The 22,189-nt window shown below is 48.4% G+C and overlaps 7 protein-coding genes across 7 annotated transcripts; 5 read left to right on the forward strand and 2 right to left on the reverse strand.

Annotated features, from left to right (window-relative positions):
- Positions 1-176: 176 nt before the first annotated feature.
- PFICI_04151 (uncharacterized protein) lies at positions 177-959 on the reverse strand (the record flags this gene model as incomplete). The annotated part of the gene is made up of 1 exon (XM_007832732.1): positions 177-959. One exon carries the CDS (start codon positions 957-959, stop codon positions 177-179), a length of 783 nt encoding a protein of 260 aa, XP_007830923.1.
- Positions 960-2,565: 1,606 nt separating this feature from the next.
- On the forward strand, positions 2,566-3,476 carry PFICI_04152 (uncharacterized protein; the record flags this gene model as incomplete). Its single annotated transcript, XM_007832733.1, has 4 exons — positions 2,566-2,614; positions 2,666-2,960; positions 3,021-3,327; positions 3,387-3,476. 4 exons carry the CDS (start codon positions 2,566-2,568, stop codon positions 3,474-3,476), a joined length of 741 nt encoding a protein of 246 aa, XP_007830924.1.
- Positions 3,477-4,087: 611 nt separating this feature from the next.
- On the reverse strand, positions 4,088-5,157 carry PFICI_04153 (GTP cyclohydrolase 1; the record flags this gene model as incomplete). Its single annotated transcript, XM_007832734.1, has 3 exons — positions 4,088-4,399; positions 4,451-4,755; positions 4,809-5,157. 3 exons carry the CDS (start codon positions 5,155-5,157, stop codon positions 4,088-4,090), a joined length of 966 nt encoding a protein of 321 aa, XP_007830925.1.
- A 1,178-nt stretch (positions 5,158-6,335) lies between these two features.
- Positions 6,336-7,263, forward strand: PFICI_04154 (uncharacterized protein; the record flags this gene model as incomplete). The annotated part of the gene is made up of 2 exons (XM_007832735.1): positions 6,336-6,836; positions 6,895-7,263. 2 exons carry the CDS (start codon positions 6,336-6,338, stop codon positions 7,261-7,263), a joined length of 870 nt encoding a protein of 289 aa, XP_007830926.1.
- A 2,172-nt stretch (positions 7,264-9,435) lies between these two features.
- Positions 9,436-11,877, forward strand: PFICI_04155 (uncharacterized protein; the record flags this gene model as incomplete). Its single annotated transcript, XM_007832736.1, has 1 exon — positions 9,436-11,877. One exon carries the CDS (start codon positions 9,436-9,438, stop codon positions 11,875-11,877), a length of 2,442 nt encoding a protein of 813 aa, XP_007830927.1.
- A 1,915-nt stretch (positions 11,878-13,792) lies between these two features.
- PFICI_04156 (uncharacterized protein) lies at positions 13,793-15,571 on the forward strand (the record flags this gene model as incomplete). Its single annotated transcript, XM_007832737.1, has 1 exon — positions 13,793-15,571. One exon carries the CDS (start codon positions 13,793-13,795, stop codon positions 15,569-15,571), a length of 1,779 nt encoding a protein of 592 aa, XP_007830928.1.
- A 3,429-nt stretch (positions 15,572-19,000) lies between these two features.
- PFICI_04157 (uncharacterized protein) lies at positions 19,001-19,803 on the forward strand (the record flags this gene model as incomplete). The annotated part of the gene is made up of 2 exons (XM_007832738.1): positions 19,001-19,702; positions 19,792-19,803. 2 exons carry the CDS (start codon positions 19,001-19,003, stop codon positions 19,801-19,803), a joined length of 714 nt encoding a protein of 237 aa, XP_007830929.1.
- Between the last annotated feature and the right edge of the window lie 2,386 nt (positions 19,804-22,189).

A 22,189-nucleotide genomic window follows, 5' to 3' on the forward strand; every position in this document is an offset into this window, starting at 1 on the left:
ATCACTGGATAATTGCCGCGAATTGTTCCCACTGGATACGTGATGATTAGCGGCATGTTCAAAGAGATACACATGAGAGATAGCGCACGTATCTCGAGTCCCTGTGCTCTTGTCGTTGATGAAGGTTCACACATGAATCACGTTTCACAACGCAGCCCGAGAACTGCAATCAGAAATTACTTACAGTTACACTTGAAGTGCTGCACGTAGACAGCATCAAATCTAACAATGGTGGCATAAGCCCGAATGTCCAACTCGGTCAGATCCTTGCCTAGAATATATGGGCCGGAATTCCCATATATGATTTGCTCCAAGTGGTTGAGAGCAGCAAAGACGACAGGGACATTCTTATCATATGTCTCCTGATCTGGCGCGAACCCAGCCTTGTAGACACCAGTGTTTAGATCACGCTGCATCCACACTGAGATTTCGTCAATATCGGCTCTGAGATGCTCTGGATATAGGGTCATCTCCTTCTCTGGGCTGCCATTGGCCAAGACATCGTTAAAGGCTGTCGGTAGCCAGCGGAGTAGCTCGTGGCTTTCATTGTTGACAGCTGTGTTCTCCTTTGTATCCCAAAGAAGTGGCACGCTATACCGACCCTTATACTCTGAGTCCGCCTTGAAGTAGACCTCATGAAGATGCTTGGAGCCGAATAGCTTGTCCCTTGTGGCACCCTCATAAACGTCATCTGGGCCCTGAGCCCCTGGAAATTGCCATCCCGGCCAACCCTTGTCATCGCCCTTGGGATAGGGCTTCACGATGGAAATGGATATTATGTCTTGTAGTCCCTTGAGATGGCGCACCAGGTTTGCGCGGTGGGCAAAGGGGCAGAACAGGCCGATGTACAAGTGGTATCGGCCAGCCTCTGGGGCAAAGCGTGAACCGGGCGCAACAACACCGTGCCACGAGTCTTCTGGTCCGGCGTGTATCGGCTTGGCCGCTGGAACTGTGGACATTTTGCTGAGCTGCAATCGAGCGAATGTGAAGTCGAGACACAAAGGGACGTGTCGGACGGGCCTATAGTGTAGCAAGGGTGAGCACGCAATCGCCCGGAGCATGGCGAGGTCAGTGAGCCAAGGGACCAACGGATTCGGTGGTTTGGAGGGACCCATATTGTACCTAAAAGTTGTACACTGCCCATGGCTGCCCCGCAGATTGTACACAAATAGCGCCGCGGCTGCTGCCGTCAGATCGTGCTCGCAGGGCACCTTGGATCCATAGTAGTAAATGCCATTTACCCTGCTGGCCGAAAGTCATCGTACCTACATAATTAACATGGTACGGAACTCACAGAAACATTGGGTTCTTCTTAAAGCACCTCGATGCGAAGAACACAAAGTATTTGTCATTGTTCAGAAGGGTCGCAATCGCAATATAATTTCAGGTAAAGTTCATGACTGGCTACAAGATCTTGGCTAAACCCAAGCGTTTTCTTGGCTCCCAATACATCGACGGGGCCCCGTTGATTTAATATCGACGGACCCGTCGATATTATATAAGCGTTATTTTACAGCGCTTTACAGCGTTCTGCTACTTTTTACAGCGCTCTATAGCGCTCTACATCGTTCTGTGTTAGGGCATACTGCTACCACTATACGATAATAGCCAAAAAGCATACTCGCAATCGTTAGGAAACGATCACGAACTAGGACCTATATGCCCACGGGATTGGGACGGTGCCATATAATATCTGCTATAACAATTTGCGTATTGCGATTCTTTTCCTTTTCGCATTATAACCATTTTGTAACCATTATCTGTGGCTGTTATCTGTGGCCATTAAAAAGGAAACGCCAAAGCCTAGGTATAATAAAGGTATAAATTCCTATCGCTGCTATGCATAACGCTGTAAAGCGCTGTGAAAAGTGGCAGAACGCTGTAGAGCGCTATAAAGCGCTGTAAAATAACGCTTACATAATATCGACGGGTCCGTCGATATTAAATCAACGGGGCCCCGTCGATGTATTGGGAGCCCGTTTTCTTGGCTACTACTGTATCTACGGATTGAGTACAGAGAGGTGTGGACGTTGAGGGCGTTAGTCAAGATCGCATATCAAGGGCCTATCTACCTACCCTGTATCTGGGTGTTTGATACTTTCTCCCCCTTGGCGACGTGGGACATCATGACAGGTCTTGCAGTGTTTGCTTGACGAAATGGCTCTTCACATGCAATTGCACACTAACATTCTCCGGCGAGCCCATCAAATCGCCTCTTTCATGATCGTCCCTTCAATAGATTGACTATTGTCTGACATATCATCCCAAGAGGAAAAGTATAATTCTTGATTTCTAACTCAGCAGCCGGCACTAGCAAGTATCAGTAATATCATAATCAATGTCGGCCTCCTTCGACATTGGCGCTCCAACTCGCGTCATTGCGGGGGTATTAATAATTCAAGCCATAACTCCGATTGGTTATGACGATTTTGTCTCACTCTCTCGTTGTCGTATATGTATAAAAGCTCGATCAACGTATTGGTAATCGTCATGTTCATGTTGCATTTTCTATTATAACAACCTCGTGTGCTTGCAATCAAAATCGTTTATACACAGAATCCTAGCATGGCTTCCAAATTCTACGCTGTTGTCATTGGCGCTGGTCCAGGCACAGGTGCGTTGATCCTGGCACGCTGAAATGAGTTATTGTATTAATGATTCGTAGGACGAGCATCAGCCATCAGATTCTCCAAAGCGTATCCTGTAGCTCTTTTGGCCAGGTCGCCCGAAAGTTACGAGGCAACAGTCGAGGAAATCAACGCCGCGGGTGGAAAAGCCATTGGAATCAATGCTGACGCCAGCAACCCTGATTCGCTCAAGGCCGCTTTTGAAACCATCAACAAGGAGTTTGCTGGTCACAAGTTGGCTGCAGCCATTTACAATGCTTCGGCAGGGTATGGCGTCAAACCCTTTCTGGAGGTCAAGCTTGAGGATCTGGATCGCACAATTGAAGGAAACATGTGAGCTTCACGCAAGTCAGAAGCCACCACCAAGAAGTTGCTTTCTAACATCTGGGCCAGCCGTGGTCTTTTCAACTTTGCCCAGAGCACATTGCCTCTCCTTGAGGACGCCGTATCTAGCTCCAGGTTTCCACCCACCCTCATTGTCACGGGCGCCACGGCATCTATTAAAGGGTCAGCAAGATTCGCGTGCTTTGCTGCCGGCAAGTCTGGCGCTAGAGCTCTGGCTCAATCTATTGCTCGCGAGTACCAACCCAAAGGCGTTCATGTTGCACACGCCGTTGTGGACGGTGTGATCGACATTCCCAGGACGCAGAGTTACAATGTCAATGGAGGGGCTGAAGATGGCAAGATCAGTGCCGATTCTGTGAGTAATTCAACTTTAATATATATGCGCTTCCGACTTCTGATGTTGGTATATTACAGATTGCCGAGACATATTGGAACCTACATACGCAGCATAGGTCAGGCTTCACCTGGGAGGTTGATATTAGGCCCTACGTAGAGAAGTGGTAAAGTGGCACTTTCAATGTGAATATCACAAGATCTAGTGTCCTAGTGAAATGACCAATTTACCTGAAAACGAAACGGACTACACAAGTGTTGCACGGCAGTACCAGTAAAACCTCCTGTGGAATTGGTGGACCAGCGAATATTGATCGAGTGACAACGCGAGCATTGCTCAACCATCGAGATGTTGTGCTTTTTCTAGAATTTACAGTGAAAGTGCCTTTTAAAAACATAGACATATTGACGCTAACATCTGTCAAAATCAATTTCCTGGGTGATTATTCATTTTGCTTGGAATTCACACTCGCTATGACTCACTCCAAATTCTACTCATGTGCTGCATTTCTCTATTGAATCAATATAGCAAGATGTCGGAGGAGACACGTTGAATATGTCGAGTTTATTTCTACATGTTGAATGGGATTGTAACCCCATGTATGCCGTTGAGTTGCCTCTTTTTGGTCGGCGTTGAGACCATATATATTATATCCGGTTTTTCTTTTCGTAAATGCATTTCATTCAGTTAAACCTGTGAGGGAGATGTTGAGATCCCTTGTTAAACGCCAAAAACTCCAAAGGTAGCATGCTTCGCGTGGACAGAAGTGAATGTTTCGCATCTAGAACCTGCGGTTAACTCCAACCAGGCTCAGAAATTCGTTCCTGGTCTTCTCCTTGCGTTCAAAACAGCCAAGCACACAGCTCGTTATGGTCGTTGCAGTTGTCTTCTCGACACCACGCATGACCATGCAGAGATGACTGGATTCCATCACCACGGCGACACCTTGTGGCTTGAGGATCTCCATGATGGCATTGGCAACCTCCCTAGTGAGACGTTCCTGGACCTGGAGTCGTCGTGCAAACAGTTCAGCGATACGCGGGAGTTTTGAGATACCAATTACGTTGTTGTTTGGAATATAACCAATATGCATCTGGATACGTCTTGGTCAATAAGCTCATCAACACAATGACTGGCAACTTACCTTTCCAGTAAATGGGACCAGATGGTGCTCGCAAAGACTGAAAATTTCAATATCCTTGACAATAACCATTTCATTATGGCCCTCGTGGAAAATGGCATCGTTGACAATATCTTTCACATTCTGCTGGTAGCCCTTGGTGAAGAAGAGCATGGCTTTAGCATAGCGTGTAGGAGTGTCCAAAACACCTTCTCGGTCGGGATCTTCTCCGACACACTCGAGGATTGTTCGTACAGCATTGCGCATCTTTTCGAGTCGCTCTGCGGCTTGCTCGCTACTTTCTTCAAGTCGCTCCCGTGTTCCACGGCCTATCGTGGGTGTTAGCAAACAAGTCAACGATCCGTACTGAAAAGACCCCTACTTGGTCGGCTCAATCCGTCAAAGTCTATGACAGGACTGGGCGATCTTGTTATGCTTTCCTCGACCTTGGGCTTTTTGCGCTGCTTTCCTTCGGGCTCATCACGGGGGTCTCGAGCTGCTTTGTGCAGACTGTTTCTCCTCTTTGCCAATGACTTTGAGCCTTCAAACTCATCGGCGCCACCATCCTTGGATCTAATCTTCCTCTTTCTTCTCTTAGACTTTCGATCGCTATCCTGAGGCACTTGGGCGCTGCCATTGACAGCATCGTCAATGTCAGACACGCCAGTACTGGAGCTGGCTGCTGAGTCCTGTGCCGCCTTCTTGGCCTCGGTGGCAGCGAATTCAACCATTGCGACAGCGGTCCGTCGATTCGTTACAAGTGCGCTAGTGTAAGAATGGGCTCGAAAATGTTGTATTGGTAGGTCCAAGACGTCTTGCTGGGAGAATTGGTGCTATTCAGGCTCGACTTTGTTTAGATGGTGCTGCCTCTAGTATAGGTCATCGGTTCGCGCGACACTGGGATTGAGTAGTCAGATGGCGAGAATCGAGACCCTGAGTGTAGTCCTGTAAGCTGACAGGAGCGATCTTGGACAGTGTATCCAGAAAGTAAAAGAGGATAGAAGCGTCACTTTGTGGACTCGTCAAGACTGTGATAAGCAATGACAGTCATTACACCCCGAACATTCTTTGGCGGCGCATTGGACCCTAGAAAATTTCCGAACCGGCGCTCCCAACTTGGACGATAGCTTTCACTTTCCCCGCTGTCGGCGCCCCAAGTCTCGCCAGAAATTTTGACGTCAAGGGTCCAAGGCTTGAAGGCATAAAGCGAGTTCCCCCCACTAGCGCCGAGAACTGCCCCACGTGAACCAAACTTCGGCGTCGAGACGCAGGCCTTTTGCACTGGTAGGGCGCTAGTCCAAGGCGGTCAATGCCTCCAGGCCAATTCCAGAGGCCGTATTTAGGTAGCTGTAGGGGCAGAATTACCTTGAGCTTGGTTGGCGTCTGGAACAGCTGCTGGTCCAATGCGAAGCCGTGTCCAACCGAATGTGAGGACGATACCTCATCAAAGTTCAGAGCGACGCGACCGCAGCATTCCATCTTCGTGACAAGAATCACGGGAGATTACGAAGGTGACTAAACACCTGCAAGCGACTTCGCATTTCTCATTCACCATTTCGGGATCTTACCTCCAGCTCCGAGCAGCAGATTGAACACCATTACCGCGAGGCTCAATCATCGACGTAGCCTCCGCGATCAGCTCTATCCTGCTTCAGCCCATTCCACTGCGAGAGGCACAGTTATCAGCTTCCAGATATCCTCTACGACCAAAAGCGCGACGACTTCTATCGACCCTACACCCTCTTGCCGTCGCGCCGACACCATCATGGCATCGCCACCACCTGCCCATTCCCCAGCGGGTTCTCCGCCTTATTCCAATGCGTCGCTGCCCGCATCTAAGAAACGCAGCTCAAGCTCAAATGATATTGGGGCTAATAATCCTTCTATGAAGCGACGAAAAACATCAATCATGTCTGCAGCTTCGGCCGCTTCAGCACATCCCCTTCGCCAGACCTCTTTCCCGCCAGAGGAGTCGCAAGGCCAATACTCGCCCAACTACCGACGTTCCCCGAGTGTCGACAACATGAGTCTAGTCAGCGGTAGCCAGGTCAGCGCTGCACCAAAGAAGAAGCGCGGCCGCAAATCCAAGGCAGAGCGAGCAAGGGAAGCTGCTGAAGAGGCCGCAAGAGGAGGCACGCCTAGTGCTGTCAATGGGGTTGCGCCCAGTGTCATCAGCAATGCTAGCGGTGCTAACAAGGCTGCCGCTGACGACGACGCTGACGCCGGAGAAGGTCCTGGCGGATATGAGGTGCCCGAAAACATGGCCAGTCGCGCAGCCGCACGAAGTAAAGAGGAGATCAAGGAGGAGGAGCGCCTTCGAGCTCTACTAAAGCAGAAGATGGACGATAATCAATTCCATCGGTATGAGGTTTGGCATCAGTCCAAGATCCAAATTGGCAACATTCGAAAGGTAAGACGTTTGCCTAGGTTCTCTTCTGCAAGGACGTGAAACTGATGATGATCTGCAGTATATCAATTCTGTGACATCACAATCCGTTGCTGCCAACATACCTCAGGCTATGCAAGTTGTATGCAAGCTGTTCTTGGGCGACATGGTTGAGGAGGCTAGGAGGGTGCAGCAGGAGGAGATTAGAGCCGGTGTGAAGCAAACCGACCTACCAGACAATAAGGAGCACGAAGACGAGATCAGCGAGGCATCCAAACATCGGCGACAGCCACCTCTGCTCCCAGAACACTTTGCAGAAGCTTACAGACGGTGGAAGAGATCTGGGGCCACGGGAGGATCTGGGGGAAATACCTTGGCATGGAGTCAACAAACGACCAATGGAACAGAGAGGTTTGCTGCCCGAGCTGGAGGCCGCAGGATCTTCAGGTAATCTCCTGCGGACCTGTAGCTGATTTCATCCACTTGGGGAGCAAGAGCTTCGCCCTGTGCCGAATGCTTCTTGAGCGATCAGCCGGTGGGATGGAGATAATCGTATCGTTCGGGCATGCCTCAAGAGAACAAATGGATTTCTGACCCGAATGATCGAGGATATTTCAAATAGCAGGAGAACTGCCCTCGAGATACACAGACTGGCCTGGACAGTCATACTTTCAACAGAAGCATGTAAGGCGTTATGGTTATGGATAAATATGATACCCGGATTTCAAATTACGAACACTCTTGGTCACGGCGTCGCAGCTTAGTGAATGTCTTGGCTCTGGCTTGCTTCTTCCTAATCAAAGGCTGGCATCAAAATTCTGCTCCAGGCGGTTGGTGTGCCTTCCGTCGTCTCTGAGGCCTTCACCACCAAGTGGTGATACTTCTCACGGGTTCAGGGTGTGGTATATACATCATGCCAGGACACACGGGATGCAAAAACACATAAACAAAGTCATCAAAACAGTCAAAACTGACAAAAGAAGACAACAATGCCAGGATTCGAACCTGGTAGCGAGCGGAGCTAGGATTTAAAACCTTTCTGCTAATGCTTGGATACTCCAAGTAAATAGACCTGTTACCGATTACTAGATTGTTGAATCCCTTGGTGCGAAATGGACCTGAGAGACAAAAAAATCATTTTACGACAACGACAGGATTCGAACTATGCAATTCGTAAGTATAAAGAATAAACAACAGACATTGACACGAATAGCTTACCCTGTGCGACCGAAGCCATGAGATTTCGAGTCTCACCCATTAACCACTCTGGCACGTTGCCTTGATTGCTGATAATGAAGGGTGGCTTAAAATCATCCATCAAGACCAAATGCTCTACCTGGGTCGGCCACGATAGTGACTCGAGACCAGAAGTGGACTTGTACGCGAACTGCCATAAGATGTGGATTTTGTACATGAAGGACATGATTTGTGTTGGTACTAGGTAATGTTGCAACTCTGTATTTTCGATGAATGTCCTTGTCACATACTTTCGTAATTCCTCAAGGAATCGACAACTCCTGGATTGATATCAGTGTCAGTCTCTACTCCAAAATACTAATTGCAACTCTCAGTCTCCGGATGCATAATAGGTTGAATTGATATTTGTTCAAAACACGCTAATCTGCTTATATACACTTCTCCTTGCGAGAATAATATTAAATAACCTTAATTAAAAGAGTGATATGATGGGGCTGGAGAATGCATAGTAATTACTTTCTTCTTGGACTTTATGATCAGCCACAAGTTATCCATGCAGTTTGCAGTATCTCGTTCATGCTCTCTGACTGGATAAGTATTTACATACACAATTAGAGGAGACGTTTCTTTTGATTTCAATGTACTTGCTGATAAACTTGGAAGCACGTGCCAGTTTATGCAGCTCTGTCTCTTTCCCTTTTCTTGTTGCTTTTATTATCTTTTCCTGTTTTATTATCGCCTCTCTCTTTGTATTTCTTCCAGTATTTTCGTTTTTTTTTTTCGTTTTTTATATGCTTTCTTTCTTTATACCCTCTCTTTCTCATGTACCCTCTCTCTTCTTCTTCTCCCTCTTTTCTTTACCTCCGGTTGAAAAACTTGTAGTTTAAAGAAAATGGCTATAGCAAAAATTTTAAGAGAAAAAAGGACACAAAGAGAGGAAAAAGAAAGAAAGAGAAAAAAGTCTAGGCAGATAAAGGTTCAAGAAGTGTATTCCATTCTTTTTTAGATTTAGATAGAATCGCAAGGGTAGGTGCCTAGGTTAGTATGTTCTTGTTTTTAGGTCATGAAGTTGCTACTCTGGCTTGGGTGGATGGGAGCTTGCTCTGGAACACTGAACATGCATAACCAGCTTTTTGAAGTACAAAGATTCGACGATATCCTAAATAAATTGGTCGATCTACAATTAACATGGTTCATGTTACCATCTAAAAAAAAAAAAGGGCTCGCCAATGGTTGAAGCATTTATAAGCTTATCGGAAAGTGGCATGATCACGGCATCGGTCTGGATGTTCTGGGCTCTGCTGGAAAAGTGGGGACGTAATGAGGCTTGCGTGTCACCCAGAAAGTCCAAATCTTGGTCTCAAACATCTCCCATTTTCACACATCATAACATATCAACGAGCATGTCATTGTTGCACCAGGCGCCATGCAGACATACTCAGCTGCTGATCTCTCCGACGCAGCCCTAGGTGGGCCACTCCGGATCGACGATGGCTATTTCGTCGATGGCTTCGGTCGCACCGTCATGTTGCGGGGTTGGAACGTGTCCGGGGCCTCCAAGCTGCCTACCAAACCGAACGGCTTGTCTCACCTCACGGAGGGATTCTATGAGCACCGCACCGTGACTTTTATCGGCCGGCCATTTCCTCTTGAGGAGGCTCCTCTTCACTTTCGCCGCCTCCAGGCGTGGGGCATGCCGTTTGTCCGGCTCCTTGTCACATGGGAGTCCATTGGACATGCGGGTCCAAACCCAAGCAAGGATCTGGATCTGGAGTACATTGCCTATCTCCGCAAACTTATCGAGATTATGCCGCGGTATGGAATCAAATGCTTCGTCTGTGCTCATCAGGATGTCTGGAGTCGCTTCAGTGGTGGCAGCGGGGCTCCTGGATGGACATTCGAGGCTGTCGGCCTGGATATCGAGGCTTTTACCGCGACAGGCGCTGCATATGTGCATGGTCAGGACGAGTTGAGACGGGCGCAGGCGCCTAGCAATGAGAAGGAGCCCAGTGGTCCTTTTGTGTGGCCTTCGGGGTACCAAAAGTTGGCGGCTTCCACAATGGCCACAATCTTCTGGGCTGGTGATGCTTTGGCTCCGAAACTACGATGTCGTCGATCAGCTCTCGACAAGAAGGATGGAGTGGAAGAGGTCTCCATTCAATCATTCCTTCAGGATGCATTCATTGAAGCCTTTGGCCGGCTAGCAGATGAGATCGTAGACTTGGAGGCTGTTATCGGATTCGAGCCCATAAATGAACCACATCGGGGTCTGGTCAACTTGCATGGTTTCCACGGTTGGAACTATGATACAGATCTTCATATTGGATATTATCCCACGCTTACTCAGGCTCTTGCACTCGGCAGTGGCTACAAGCAGACTGTGCCTTACTACGTCAAGTCTTGGCCGTGGCCAACTCGAGTATCGCATCACGCGGCAATGGATCCTCAAGGACGATCCGCTTGGCTGACCAGTGGCTCATCAGATGAGGTGGATAGGCCACAAGGACTCGGTCAATGTGTATGGCGCGCACATGGAGTCTGGGACTGGGACGGCGAGCAGAGCAAGCCCGTGATCACCGATGAAAACTATTTCGAGGTCGACCACCGACCGGGTCGACAAGGCAAAGAGATCGAATGGTACCGTGATTGCTATGCCCCTTTTCTGTGTCGCTTCTCGCAGCGAGTTTCCCGCAACAAGAATACACGATTCTCATTTGTCGAGCCGATCCCAAATGAGTTCATACCTCCTTGGCCCCCAAGGCACGATAACAAAGGAGTCGTGATTCGCAAAAAGCAAACCTACGCCGTTCCAACTGTGCTCTCGTCCGACCATCGTCCCCAGAATCTTGTGTATGCACCACACTTTTACGACCTCAACGTCTTGTTCAGTAAACTGCATTCTTGGATGAGTGTAAACGTGCAAGGTCTTGCGCGGGGCATGTTTGTGGGCAATGCAGTCTACTTTGGTGTTGGAGGGTTGCGAAGAAATTATCGCAAGCAGATTGAAAACATTGTCAAACACGGTCGCCTTTCTCTTGGTCGCCTGCCAACTGTGATTGGAGAAATTGGTATACCCTTTGACATCAATGGCGGCTACGCTTTTCTTACTGGCGACTATGATAAGCAACGCGACCTCATCGGTGCACTCGTTAGTGCCATGGAAGACAACCTCGTGAATGGCTTTACACTGTGGAATTACAATCCAGACAACCGCGTCGAGTATGGCGACGGGTGGAATAAAGAGGACTTTTCTATTGTGAATGGGAATGAGGAAACATGGGACGATGGCCATGGACGTACAATGCAGGTTCGACCGGACTATCGAAATGGCGACCATGAGAAGCAGGAGCTCTATCGAGGAGGTAGAGCACTCGACGCAGTGATCAGGCCCTACGCAGTGAAAGTTGCCGGGCTGCCCGTGTCTTCAGACTGGAATCTGGAAAATTTGCGCTTCGAGTTTCAATGGCGAAATCGACCGCTGAAAAAACTCAAGGCAGGTGACGACAGATACTCAACAACAGAGATCTTCATACCGAGATATCACTACCACGGCCATCAAATCCATGTAACTGCCACTTATGGGCTTGACTGGTCATATACCGCCGATAATCAGACATTGTACGTCGTTCAACGTGGTGGCGGCATGCTTCACAAACTTGTGGTGGAAATCCGCGACAAGAAGACACACATTTCACGGCGTGTTCATCGGCACCGGAAAGATGTGCCGCAACAAACACTACAAGCCCTGATCCCAACCGCATTTGAGATATGGTGGAGATCCACTGATTCCGTGCCCGAGCTATTGGCAGCCATCTCCGTGACTGTAGCCGTATTGGCATGCCTTCTTCTCATCTACGCAACTTCGTAAAGGGGCACTACAGACCGACCAGTCACCGCATAGGTCTTGAAAGCAATCCACCAAGTCGGACGAGTCCGGTCGGTCGACCCACTCCGGATCCGGATGTCAAGGGTTGGGTGGAACTCACTAAGCTCGCTCAGACTCTCGCACCGAAGGCACAGTGCGCGTGCTTGCGACGTATGCGACAATCCCAATGCTCTGGCCTCTAGCCATGAGAAAACAGGTGAACCCGAATTCGATCTGGAAAAGACCGCCATCTTTAAACAATCATGGCATTGCAGGACAGATCATAAATTTTCAAGTACATACGAAATTATGGAATAGCTGCTACAGCCGGTATTCATCCGCAAAATCAATACAACTTATATATGACTTGCTGGTCAGTCCCACAAACTCTTTCCTATCTAAATTTGATTTGAATGATATCTGCCAGTATAATACATTTTCCGGACTTCGAGCCAGCCTCATGCAGATACAGGCTAAGCGAGTACACCGCATAACATCGAAAGGGGGCACGGGGTATCACATAGTCAGCAAATCTGGTCAGTGTGCTGTCACCTGACGTCTCATCAGGAGTAATCGGGCCTGTTTGGACAGCAAGGATAGAGAAAGCCTGGAGTTTCTGATGCGGAGAGCCTGCAAATTCCACTGACTGAGATTGCTATCGACGCATACCCCGTGGACGACCCAGAATCTGTGGGTGATGTCCTGGATGGAGCCTCGGGGTAGTACACCAGCAGAATACGCAATACATGCGGAGGGATTATGTATGCTCCTGCGACCCGTATCTTTTTCGCTGAGCTTTTTACACTATTGATAATACCGGAACAATAACAAAAGATGTGCAGAGAAACTTACACAATCAACCCACCAAATTTGCTGATCTGGAAATTTTCTCTACAGGATTGACACAATCACCGCAGCGAGAAAGGGTTTCGACGAATGAAGTTATCATCAAAAATGATACAAACGTGCATGATTGATCTAGTTGCTTAGTTTCGCGCTGATAAGGATACTCCTAAACTTGTCAGCTTGAGCGGCATCATTCCGTTGGGACAACGTATCAGCTAACATAATATAGACCGACTTATCGAAATAGCAACTTGGCATGACGAAGGGGGGAAAATTCCGCACAGAAATACCATCACTCGCTCAACAAGACCAACTTTCTGCCAATGGTACACTGATTGCACGCATCGGCTGAAGACGGTATCAGGTAAAGTCTGCGGGCAGTGGATACCCGTTTTCAACAGCCGCCCCTGCTCCGGGGTCACCCAGGTACCGCAATTGCCCATTGTCCCATCTCCTGGGAAAATTCAAATCTGGAAACTCGTTTGAATAAAATTCTCGGCCGGACTAAGATGGCACTACCTATCTTACGGCTATCCACCATGTGATGTCATATCTCTAGCCCTACACGATTCGTGAGCCGTGCCGGACGGACCGCGAGTGGAGCACCGGCTGATTCATAAATAGAGCCCGCTTATCTGTCGCCGAGCCTCAATTATACAGAGCTAATAAGTGTAAGGCGAAAGTGCGACGAGAGGAAAGAAAAAAATTTTACCATGCCGCAAATGCATTTGATCGCTTCTGAGGGCTTCTTTTGGGCAATTTGGCATTTGTCAACGGGATCAATGACGTCGAAAATGGAAATCGGCCCATTCAGGGCCACTTTGCAATGCGTAGTCGAGAAACGTGCTCGCCTGTCGGCGGATTCACGGTGAGATGGTGGACCAACAACACTCGTTCCACACTGACCTCGAAGAATACGGCCGACGACTCCGAGTTGCTTGGCTTCGATCTGTAAACAAAATGAGGGAACGCCGCACCTTTAAATCCTGTCAAGCAATGTTTGTTCTCAGTGATAGCTTGTGCCAATTGTGTGCGTCTTTCTAGACATTTTGGTTTCAAAGCATCAGCCAACATGTCTTATTATCTTCCATCCTTTTCTGCGCCTCCTTCGAGGCCTGGCTCGCTCGCCGCATCTAGAGCCAACTCCTATTCAGCAGCCCGAAGCAGGCCCAATAGCAGACCCGTCACGCCTCGAGGCAACTCGACTGCCCCTGTCACTCCCCTCGCCTTGACGAGAGAAAACAGCAAGGAGGATGAAGATGAGGACAACTCCGACGATGCAGTGAACTCGGAGATCATGCACAATGAAAAGGGTGAACCCATGATTGGAAGAATCGTGGGTGGAAAATATGTCGACGCCGAAAATGAAGACATTGATTCGGACTGCGGTCCCATCAAGACAGTGGACATTGACATGCCATTGACCTTGACTGAGATGGTCAAGCACAATGACAAGGAATACATTGTCCTGGCCTTTGCCACGGGCGATAAGGAAAACCCTTTCAACTGGAACCCGTGGTACAAGCGAAGCATTACAACAATGCTAAACTTAATGACGCTGTTCATCGGTCTGGCAACCACGGCTTACAGCTCTGGAATCACCAGCATGTGTGAAGACTTTGGTGTTCCCACAATCATGGGCCAACTTGGTCTCTTCACCTTCAACTTTGCCTGTGCTATTGCACCCATGGTGCTCGCTCCCTTTTGCGAGCTTGTCGGTCGCAAGATTGTGTATGCTGGGGCTTTCCTGTGCTTCTCGCTGCTGTTCATTGGCTTGGCGTTGGCCAAGGATATCAACACCATCATCGGTCTCCGTCTCCTACTTGGTCTCTTTGGTTGTGTTGGTACCATCCTGGTGGGAGGTACATTCGACGATATGTACGAACCCCACCAGCGAAGTCGTCCCATGGCCATGTTCAGTTTCATCGCCATCTTTGGTACAGTTGCTGCCCCCATCTATGCTGGATTCATTGATCAGAGCCTGGGCTGGCGCTGGATTGAAGGTATCCAGGGTCTTGCCAACGTGCCCCTCTTGATCATCATCTTCGTCGCTTTCCCGGAGACCCGTGGTGGCGCTCGCCTACACAAGCGCGCCAAGCAGCTCCGCAAGGCCACTGGCGATGATAGATATGTTGCCGAGGACGATATCTATACCCCCAACCTGAAGGCTATGCTCAAGGCCTCCTCGGTCAAGGCTATCCGTATGTTGGTCACTGAGCCCGTCGTCTTTGCCTTTGGTCTCTGGATTGCTTTCTGCTGGGCTGTGGTCTTCCTCTTCCTGTCGGTCATCCCCATTACCTTTTCTGAGAAGCGGGGCTGGTCAGAGGGAGTGTCTGGACTTCCCTACATCTCGCTTGGAATCGGAACCTTCCTTGGATGGGCCGCACACCACCTCCAGATGCGCAAGTACAGCAAGCTCATTGAAGACCCCAACGTCAAAGTCGTGCCCGAGCACCGTCTCTATGGTGCCATGTTTGGTGCCATCTGGCTGCCCGTGGGTCTCTTCATCTACTCCTTCACCCAGTATGCCTTCCTCTCATGGGTTGGACCCGTCATTGGCCTTGCTCCTATCGCCTTTGGTATCTACTTTGTCTTTGAGAGCACATACAGTTACACTGCAGACTGCTACGGCGAGAGTGCATCGTCTGCCATTGCTGGACAGGGCCTGATGCGAAACACCTTGGGTGCAGTCACCCCGCTGTTCGCCAGTGCCTTTTTCCACAACGTTGGTAGTCAGTACGCTGGTCTCATTTTGGCCTTGTTTGGCACCTTTTTGAGTTTGATTCCATTCGTCATGTTCAAGTTCGGCCATAAGCTGCGAGCTCGAAGCAAGCTCGCCAAGGTGTACTAGAGCATCTGCGATTCTGCTCCCCCGAGGACACGCTCAACGTTGTATATTTGGGTTCCAAACGATCCATATTTATTAGTTAGCGAATACGCCACCAATCAATAATCAATGCACTTAATTGTCTTGGCTGAACGTCTGCATCCTTCCGTGTCTCTATTCGCGACGCGTAGCAATGGTGACTATACCAGGCACGTGAGAGACGAAAAGACCCTTAGAGACATGATAATCTCAATCCTTTGGAAGTGCAGATAGCACATATAAGCTGACAGTCGCGCGCTATGTCATGGCGCCGGGCCATATGGCCCCCAAGATAATATTTGAGGCTTTACATGGGGCCAAAAATTTTCGCCCAATAGTAAACATTCTACCCAATCATTATGCGAATGATGGTGATGTTCTGTCATATGTGGGGGCATTTTTAGCCTCATTGGGGGCCTACCTTGGGGCCTTTGGACGAGAAATGGAGCTATCGCCACGCAGGCTGCAATGCCCATAGGTCATGATTGTTCAATTTTGGTAAAAGACAGATGTCAGGCTTTACACAAACACTAATAAGTCAAGCCTAACTTCGGTAAGGAGAAGAAGTATATAATTCTTTTATATCCTCACAGTTTTATAAATTTCATAGGTATCTCCTTCTCTTCCTGTTCCACCTAGCCAAATGTAAATTCCTTTGGTGCTTTTTTAATACTCTCATTGATATTGTTAGTGTTTTTGGGCATACGCATGAGAATCGCAATGTTGAATCAAGGAAGTCTTATCAAACATGGTATATTTTGCCTCCTGGAAGCAGAGCCAACTGTGATTCAAATTCTGCACACGCGTTTGAAAGGAATTGGAAGAAAATAAGAAAGAGAGGGAGAAGAAGAAAAAAGGAGAGGAAACGAAGTAAGTCTTTACGGTCGACAGATATCTTATGCCTAACGTTGTTTTAAATTATGTCGCACAATACTGACACTATACAGACAGGCAGGTGGGGCTAAGATCAGATTGAAGTTCTAAAGTATATGGGATTTCTCCATATTTATTGAGAATCATGATAGCAAGCCGTCTCTTTAATGAGAGGAGGAACTTGTTCAAGTTTAGTGAGTATGGTTAAGGTAACATTTCGAGCAAACATTACATTACATCTGGACTATACTAACATCTTCTGTAGGAAAAGCCAGTCTCATTTCATCCAACGTCTACGCCATTGGCTTCATTCCATCTCTAAGCAATAGACTTCGAGCAGACAAAGGCTCAGGTCAATGCATAGTGCACGGATAACGTGGCTTTCATATAAGTCGATCAAATCAGTTTTGCATTTGTCGCTTTGACCGCACGAGATGAATTCGGCACGAATGGTGAAGGAGTCTGCCAGCTGCAAGACAGCTGGTACGAAAATACGGACGGGCGACATGGAACCGTCCCTTCTCAGCTGCAGGCTGGTTGAAAGCTGTCTGATCACAGCCACTTTTGCGCTGTTCCCCTCACTCTCAGGGCCTCATTCTCACGGACCACGGCGGACCACGGCGAACCACCTCTCAACAAATTGAGGTTTGGGGCCTCAAATACTTGCCTCGTTTGCCTTGACTGGTGTGCTGGACGGTCTCCATCCAATCCGCTGCTTGCGAGCGCTTGTCAACTTCTGTACATGGCGGGATGGCGTTTCGTGTGCTGAAAACGCCCGTACTCTGGTACATACCCCTCAGCCTGATGTGATGGCATTCCCAGACCCTGCTAGCTTAATGGCAGTGCAGCGGCAGTGCTGGTCAATAAACGCCGTTCTGTTCTAAGAATATACTATATTCTAAGAATAAACGGCGAGGACGCGAGGTTACAGACGACCCAAAGATGCTTAAAGGGTGAATTTTCCTGCTGAGTCTTTGGTGAGTTTCCAGTGTTCGAACTTGATGGTGAGGTCGTTCCATCGTCGAAAACGATAGGCAAGTCCAGGGTGACGCGGCAGGCAGGTTCGCCCTCTGCGTCGCAGCTCCATCCCCCTGCCGAGGGTCGACATGCCATGGACGCACTCGGTCTGACATCATTTGTTGATTTTCCAACACAATTATGGCCTTGGGCAAAGAGTGCCTTCAAAGGCAGAGAGTGCCTCCTCCATGGGCTCGAGGTACCGTCCCTCAATCGACACCGAAAGGCCTCCCCGCCCATCCCTTCGACCCTTTGACGACCCCTCCTTTTGAGCCTCAAAATATATCGCTCCCGTCTGCTGGCGATCAGGTAGACCTTCGATGTGCCGGGCAATCCGGGATGCAACCCTGCCCACCAGACTTGCCTGATTATCGAACGCAGTCAACATTTCCGTAGTCGGACATGCATAGACAGTCAGTCATGCGTCCCTCCAAAGAATCTGCCTCATACTTGGCGTTCTAGTACGACTCGCAGTTGACCAATCATTGCCAATCGGTCGCCCGACCCGAGAAGGGACATATACGGTTGAAATGAGTTGGAGCTGGCATATTGTGAGCGCAACGCGTAGTCTTCACTCTGTGTCTTCTGAGGAGACATCAGTGTGGTTGGAGGACCACGTTCTTGCCCTCCATGTCCTCCGTCCACCGGCATTGGCCGGATACTCAACGAAAGACCCATTCAGAATGGCTACATCACTGAAGAAAATCCCAGACTTTGCGTGCATTGCAGTCGGCGTCCGAATTGAATCTGAATTCGTCAAGTGCTTGATTTTGCATTACATACTAGTCACTGTCGATTATTCTTTACTCATCCAAGCAACGACATAGCAACGAAATGGAACAAATCCAAAACTCTCAACCACAGGATCATGATGCAGACCGGTGTCCGTACGTGAAAAGTTCACTGCTCAATCAAACGATTGTTTTCTTACCTTTCTTTAGTCTCCACAACCACGGCATCGTTGAATGCTCCCGCGCACACTTTCTGCTGATGGTAATGGACTATTACTTCATCAGGAAGCACGCCGATCTGCAACAGTCATATTGCTGTCCATTCTTGAGATGTCGAAGAAAGTGTGCTTCCGCTATTGACATGGTCAAACACATCAAGACCTGCCCAAGATTTTGTGAAAGTGAGATGTGGTGTCCTGCATGCAATTTACCGGGTACCTATCACACCAGCAAGTCAGGAAACTGTTCTTGGAAGAAGCACAGTTTTGCAGAAAAAGTGCTCAGGCCGATCAAGTCAATCTCCGAACATATCGGTTACAAACCCCCCAGCCGAAGATCGTCTTCTTCGATTTCAAGTCCTCTTAAATCCTCGTCACAATCTATCTCATTCAATGGGGGAGATGTTGGAAAAAGTCAAGCCAGCGGTGTGATATATTCCAGCGGCATACGCACGGAGATCGATTCTCAAGGTGTGGTGAGAGAACTATATGGCGACTCGATTACCAAAAGGAACGCGGTGGAGATGGCAGCCGAGTCTTCAGATGAGAATCCAAACAGATATTGCCTTTCAGAAATGGCTACTTCAAATCAACCAACGAAATCCGATCAGCCTTATGACTTGGAACCTCTGCAACGCGCTACACCACAGGGAGCCTTCATCGATATCTCAGCAGCGCAATTGATGGGTCCGCGCACTCGCTGCCCTCCTCAAGTCTGGACAAATAGCCAGTCATCATACGGAACTCAACAGACCTCACGAACCTGCTCGAGCATAAGCACATACCAGTCATCAGCTCAATCGTGGGTCTCGCCCACCTCGACAATGTGCGAAATGCCGGGACATCTTGCCCTTGCGGAATTGCCCAGTCCGTCTCAGCCAGTATTTGGTAGTGCCTTGACAGAATCCCCTGTTACTGAAGATTTGCGTGGCTCTGCCCTCTCACTCGCCGTTGCAAATATAGACCTGGATATGGCCTTGAGTACATCGTTGCGCCATGACTCGTACGACATACAGCCGAATTGGTCGATGGGCAATCCAGACATTGGTTTCACGACGCCCACCAAGTCAGACGTGGCGGTCCCACCTCCACAACCTGTTACGGAAGCGTTTGGTGATGATTTTAGGTTCGTGGCGCCTGGCTCCATTCTATGTGTTCCTGTCGACACAGAAAGACGGGTGTCAGGTTCCAGTATTCAGGCACCAGAACCACACACTTTTGACTTTGATTACCACGAACCCGATGCGTCGCAGTCATCTCCTTCCGCGTCACTGAGAGTGGGTCCAAACACGATGAAATGCATATTTGATGGCTGCGATTACAAATATAAGGAATCGGAGACTCATAATTATGCAAAACATCGTAGTCGGATCCATAAGGAAGAAGAGATCTTCCGTTGTGAATATCCTGGCTGCAATCGATCGTATAAGAACAGGAAAGATAATCTACAAAAACATCAAAGGATCTCGCATCATAGCACATCCATTGATCAGGTTCTCAGAGCAAAAAGCGATGGCAGAGTCAATAAAAGGAAAAAGCGCGGAAACTCAACAAGGCGCATATTGGACACGCTTACGGCGAGAACTTACCATGGGCTACCAATTACAAGATAGGCTGGCTGGAAATTTGGATTTTTTTTGCCATTCAATAATTCAGACTGAAGTCAATAAGGGTTGATCTCGTCTTGAGCAGTCGCCCATAATTTTTATCTTCCCTTAAAACATTTGAACCCTGTTATTTCCAATGCAGCATCCCGTCTGACGATATTGAGATATTTTATTCCAAGGAGTCATTACTGGATCTTTATCACAACTCAGGGCACTCAAGCGATTAAACATATTCCAAGCAAAAGAATAAATCTCTTTTAATTGCAGGTAATTCACTTCGAGGTATAGCAAAATGTTCCCGATTGCTAGGCGGACATTATTCAAAGCCTGGAGTCGGAAACATTGGAGGGTTTTGAGAAAGATGACACCAATATGTAGCAGCTAGGGCTTACTTAACCCTCCAAGAAAATTGGATTTTCAACACTCACAGCTCATCTCAGTGACCTTCCCTTTTGAGTTTGGATCCCCCAAGCAATGCACCCCGTCATGAACTAGAGACCGAGTCATGAGTCTCATCACAGCTTTAATCGTTCCTTACCTGAGTCATATTAAATTTTCACCAAGTAAAAGTGCTCGATGCCATGGTGCCTCATTCTATTGATACAGAAGTAGCGTCTTGCTGGTCTATGTTTCCAAAAACACTATGCGATGCGCCAAGGTAGTGAGAGGCCGCAAACGAATATTCCCCTGCAGGGTTTAGTGGCAGCCTGCAGCTTCGTGGCATGCGCCGAGTCTGCCATGGAGGACACAAAAAGGTCCAAAGGAGGACTAGACATACCGGGTGCCTCATGAGTGACATTGCCACTCACCTCGTACCGGGCCTCCATTATGCGCAGACCGGCCGAGGGACCTTAAGGCCCGTCTCCGGAGTTTCGAGAAGGGTCGCGTTTCCTTGATTGCCCCTTAGAGGGCTGTCTAACTGAGGTGCCGTTGCCTTTGTAGAAAGTTGGACACTCATGGACGTCCATCAGGTGCCTCCTTGAAGGGATGTTTGGCGCGTCCATGGATAAGTTGTCGACAACAGTATATATGTCCACATGGCCGCGCCGTGAGAGAAGCATTAGTCGATATCACTGCACGCAACCATAAACAACGCGTTTCGTTTCTGACGAGGACCCCGATTCCTCGAGTAGGCTTCAAATAAAGATTTTCATGTTTTATTCCTTCCGGAAGCTTATCGATACAATATGGACTCAAGGTACTAGGCCACTTCGGATCTTTCATATTAAGCTTCGGTAGTACTTACTGAGCAGTAGCTACACACAATCCAAGCTGAACGATGCGTCGCTTTCTCGAGTCCCAACCAAGTCAAGCATGGACCGATATCTCGATCGGAGCCAGGGCTTTGAAAAGCGAGCTCAAGGCCTGCCCTCAAAGCCACACAATATACAAAAGTCCATGAGCAAATGGGATAAGAAATGGAAAGAGGCTAGTTCCAGCGGCAGCAACAGAACTTAGTAGCCTCTTTGGTGAACAAGAACTGGACTTTGGTGCTTTGTTATCCTGGCTCAGTAACTTAGCCAATGCGATGAGGGTTACTACATCTGTGTGAAGCTTTCTGGTAATAATTCTGAGCAATCCATTATACCAGCCAGAGGCGGTATGACACGATGAAGCTATGGCAGATATGGGAGGCATACCAGGTCGACATGTCCTGGCGCTTGATGAAAGGCTGAAGCAAGTTTAATACACCCTAGCAGCGCTTTTCATAATACTTAATAATAATACTGTTGTCATCTATATTATTCGAACTGAGCCTTTCGGGATTCCAGAGATGACGGCTATCGAGGGGGTCATTTACAATTGAAATCGGATTCAAACTGCATTCGATTCTGGAGGCCAAGGCCCTTGAATTCATGGTCTCAATCAAGTCATTACTCTCAATTCAACTACACCTGCCTTTGCTAATTAAGCAATCATGGACCTCTGAAAAGCTCAAGAGAAGTGAAGTTGCATACTTAGCTGATCACATGCACGCGATAAACATCGTGCCATCGGTTTTCCTAAGGCACTCAACAGCGATCCTCGAATAAGCATGCATGTGTTGCTCGGCAAGCATCACAAGGCTCAAAGGAACAAACAGGAGATTTTGAAGCAACAATCAAAGCCCATAAAAGCCAATAACTTTTTACAACAGACGCGACGAGGCTAACTTAC

The sequence above is a fragment of the Pestalotiopsis fici genome (genome assembly GCF_000516985.1).
Source record: "Pestalotiopsis fici W106-1 unplaced genomic scaffold PFICI_Scf_2, whole genome shotgun sequence".
NCBI classification, from domain to species: Eukaryota; Fungi; Ascomycota; class Sordariomycetes; order Amphisphaeriales; family Sporocadaceae; genus Pestalotiopsis; species Pestalotiopsis fici.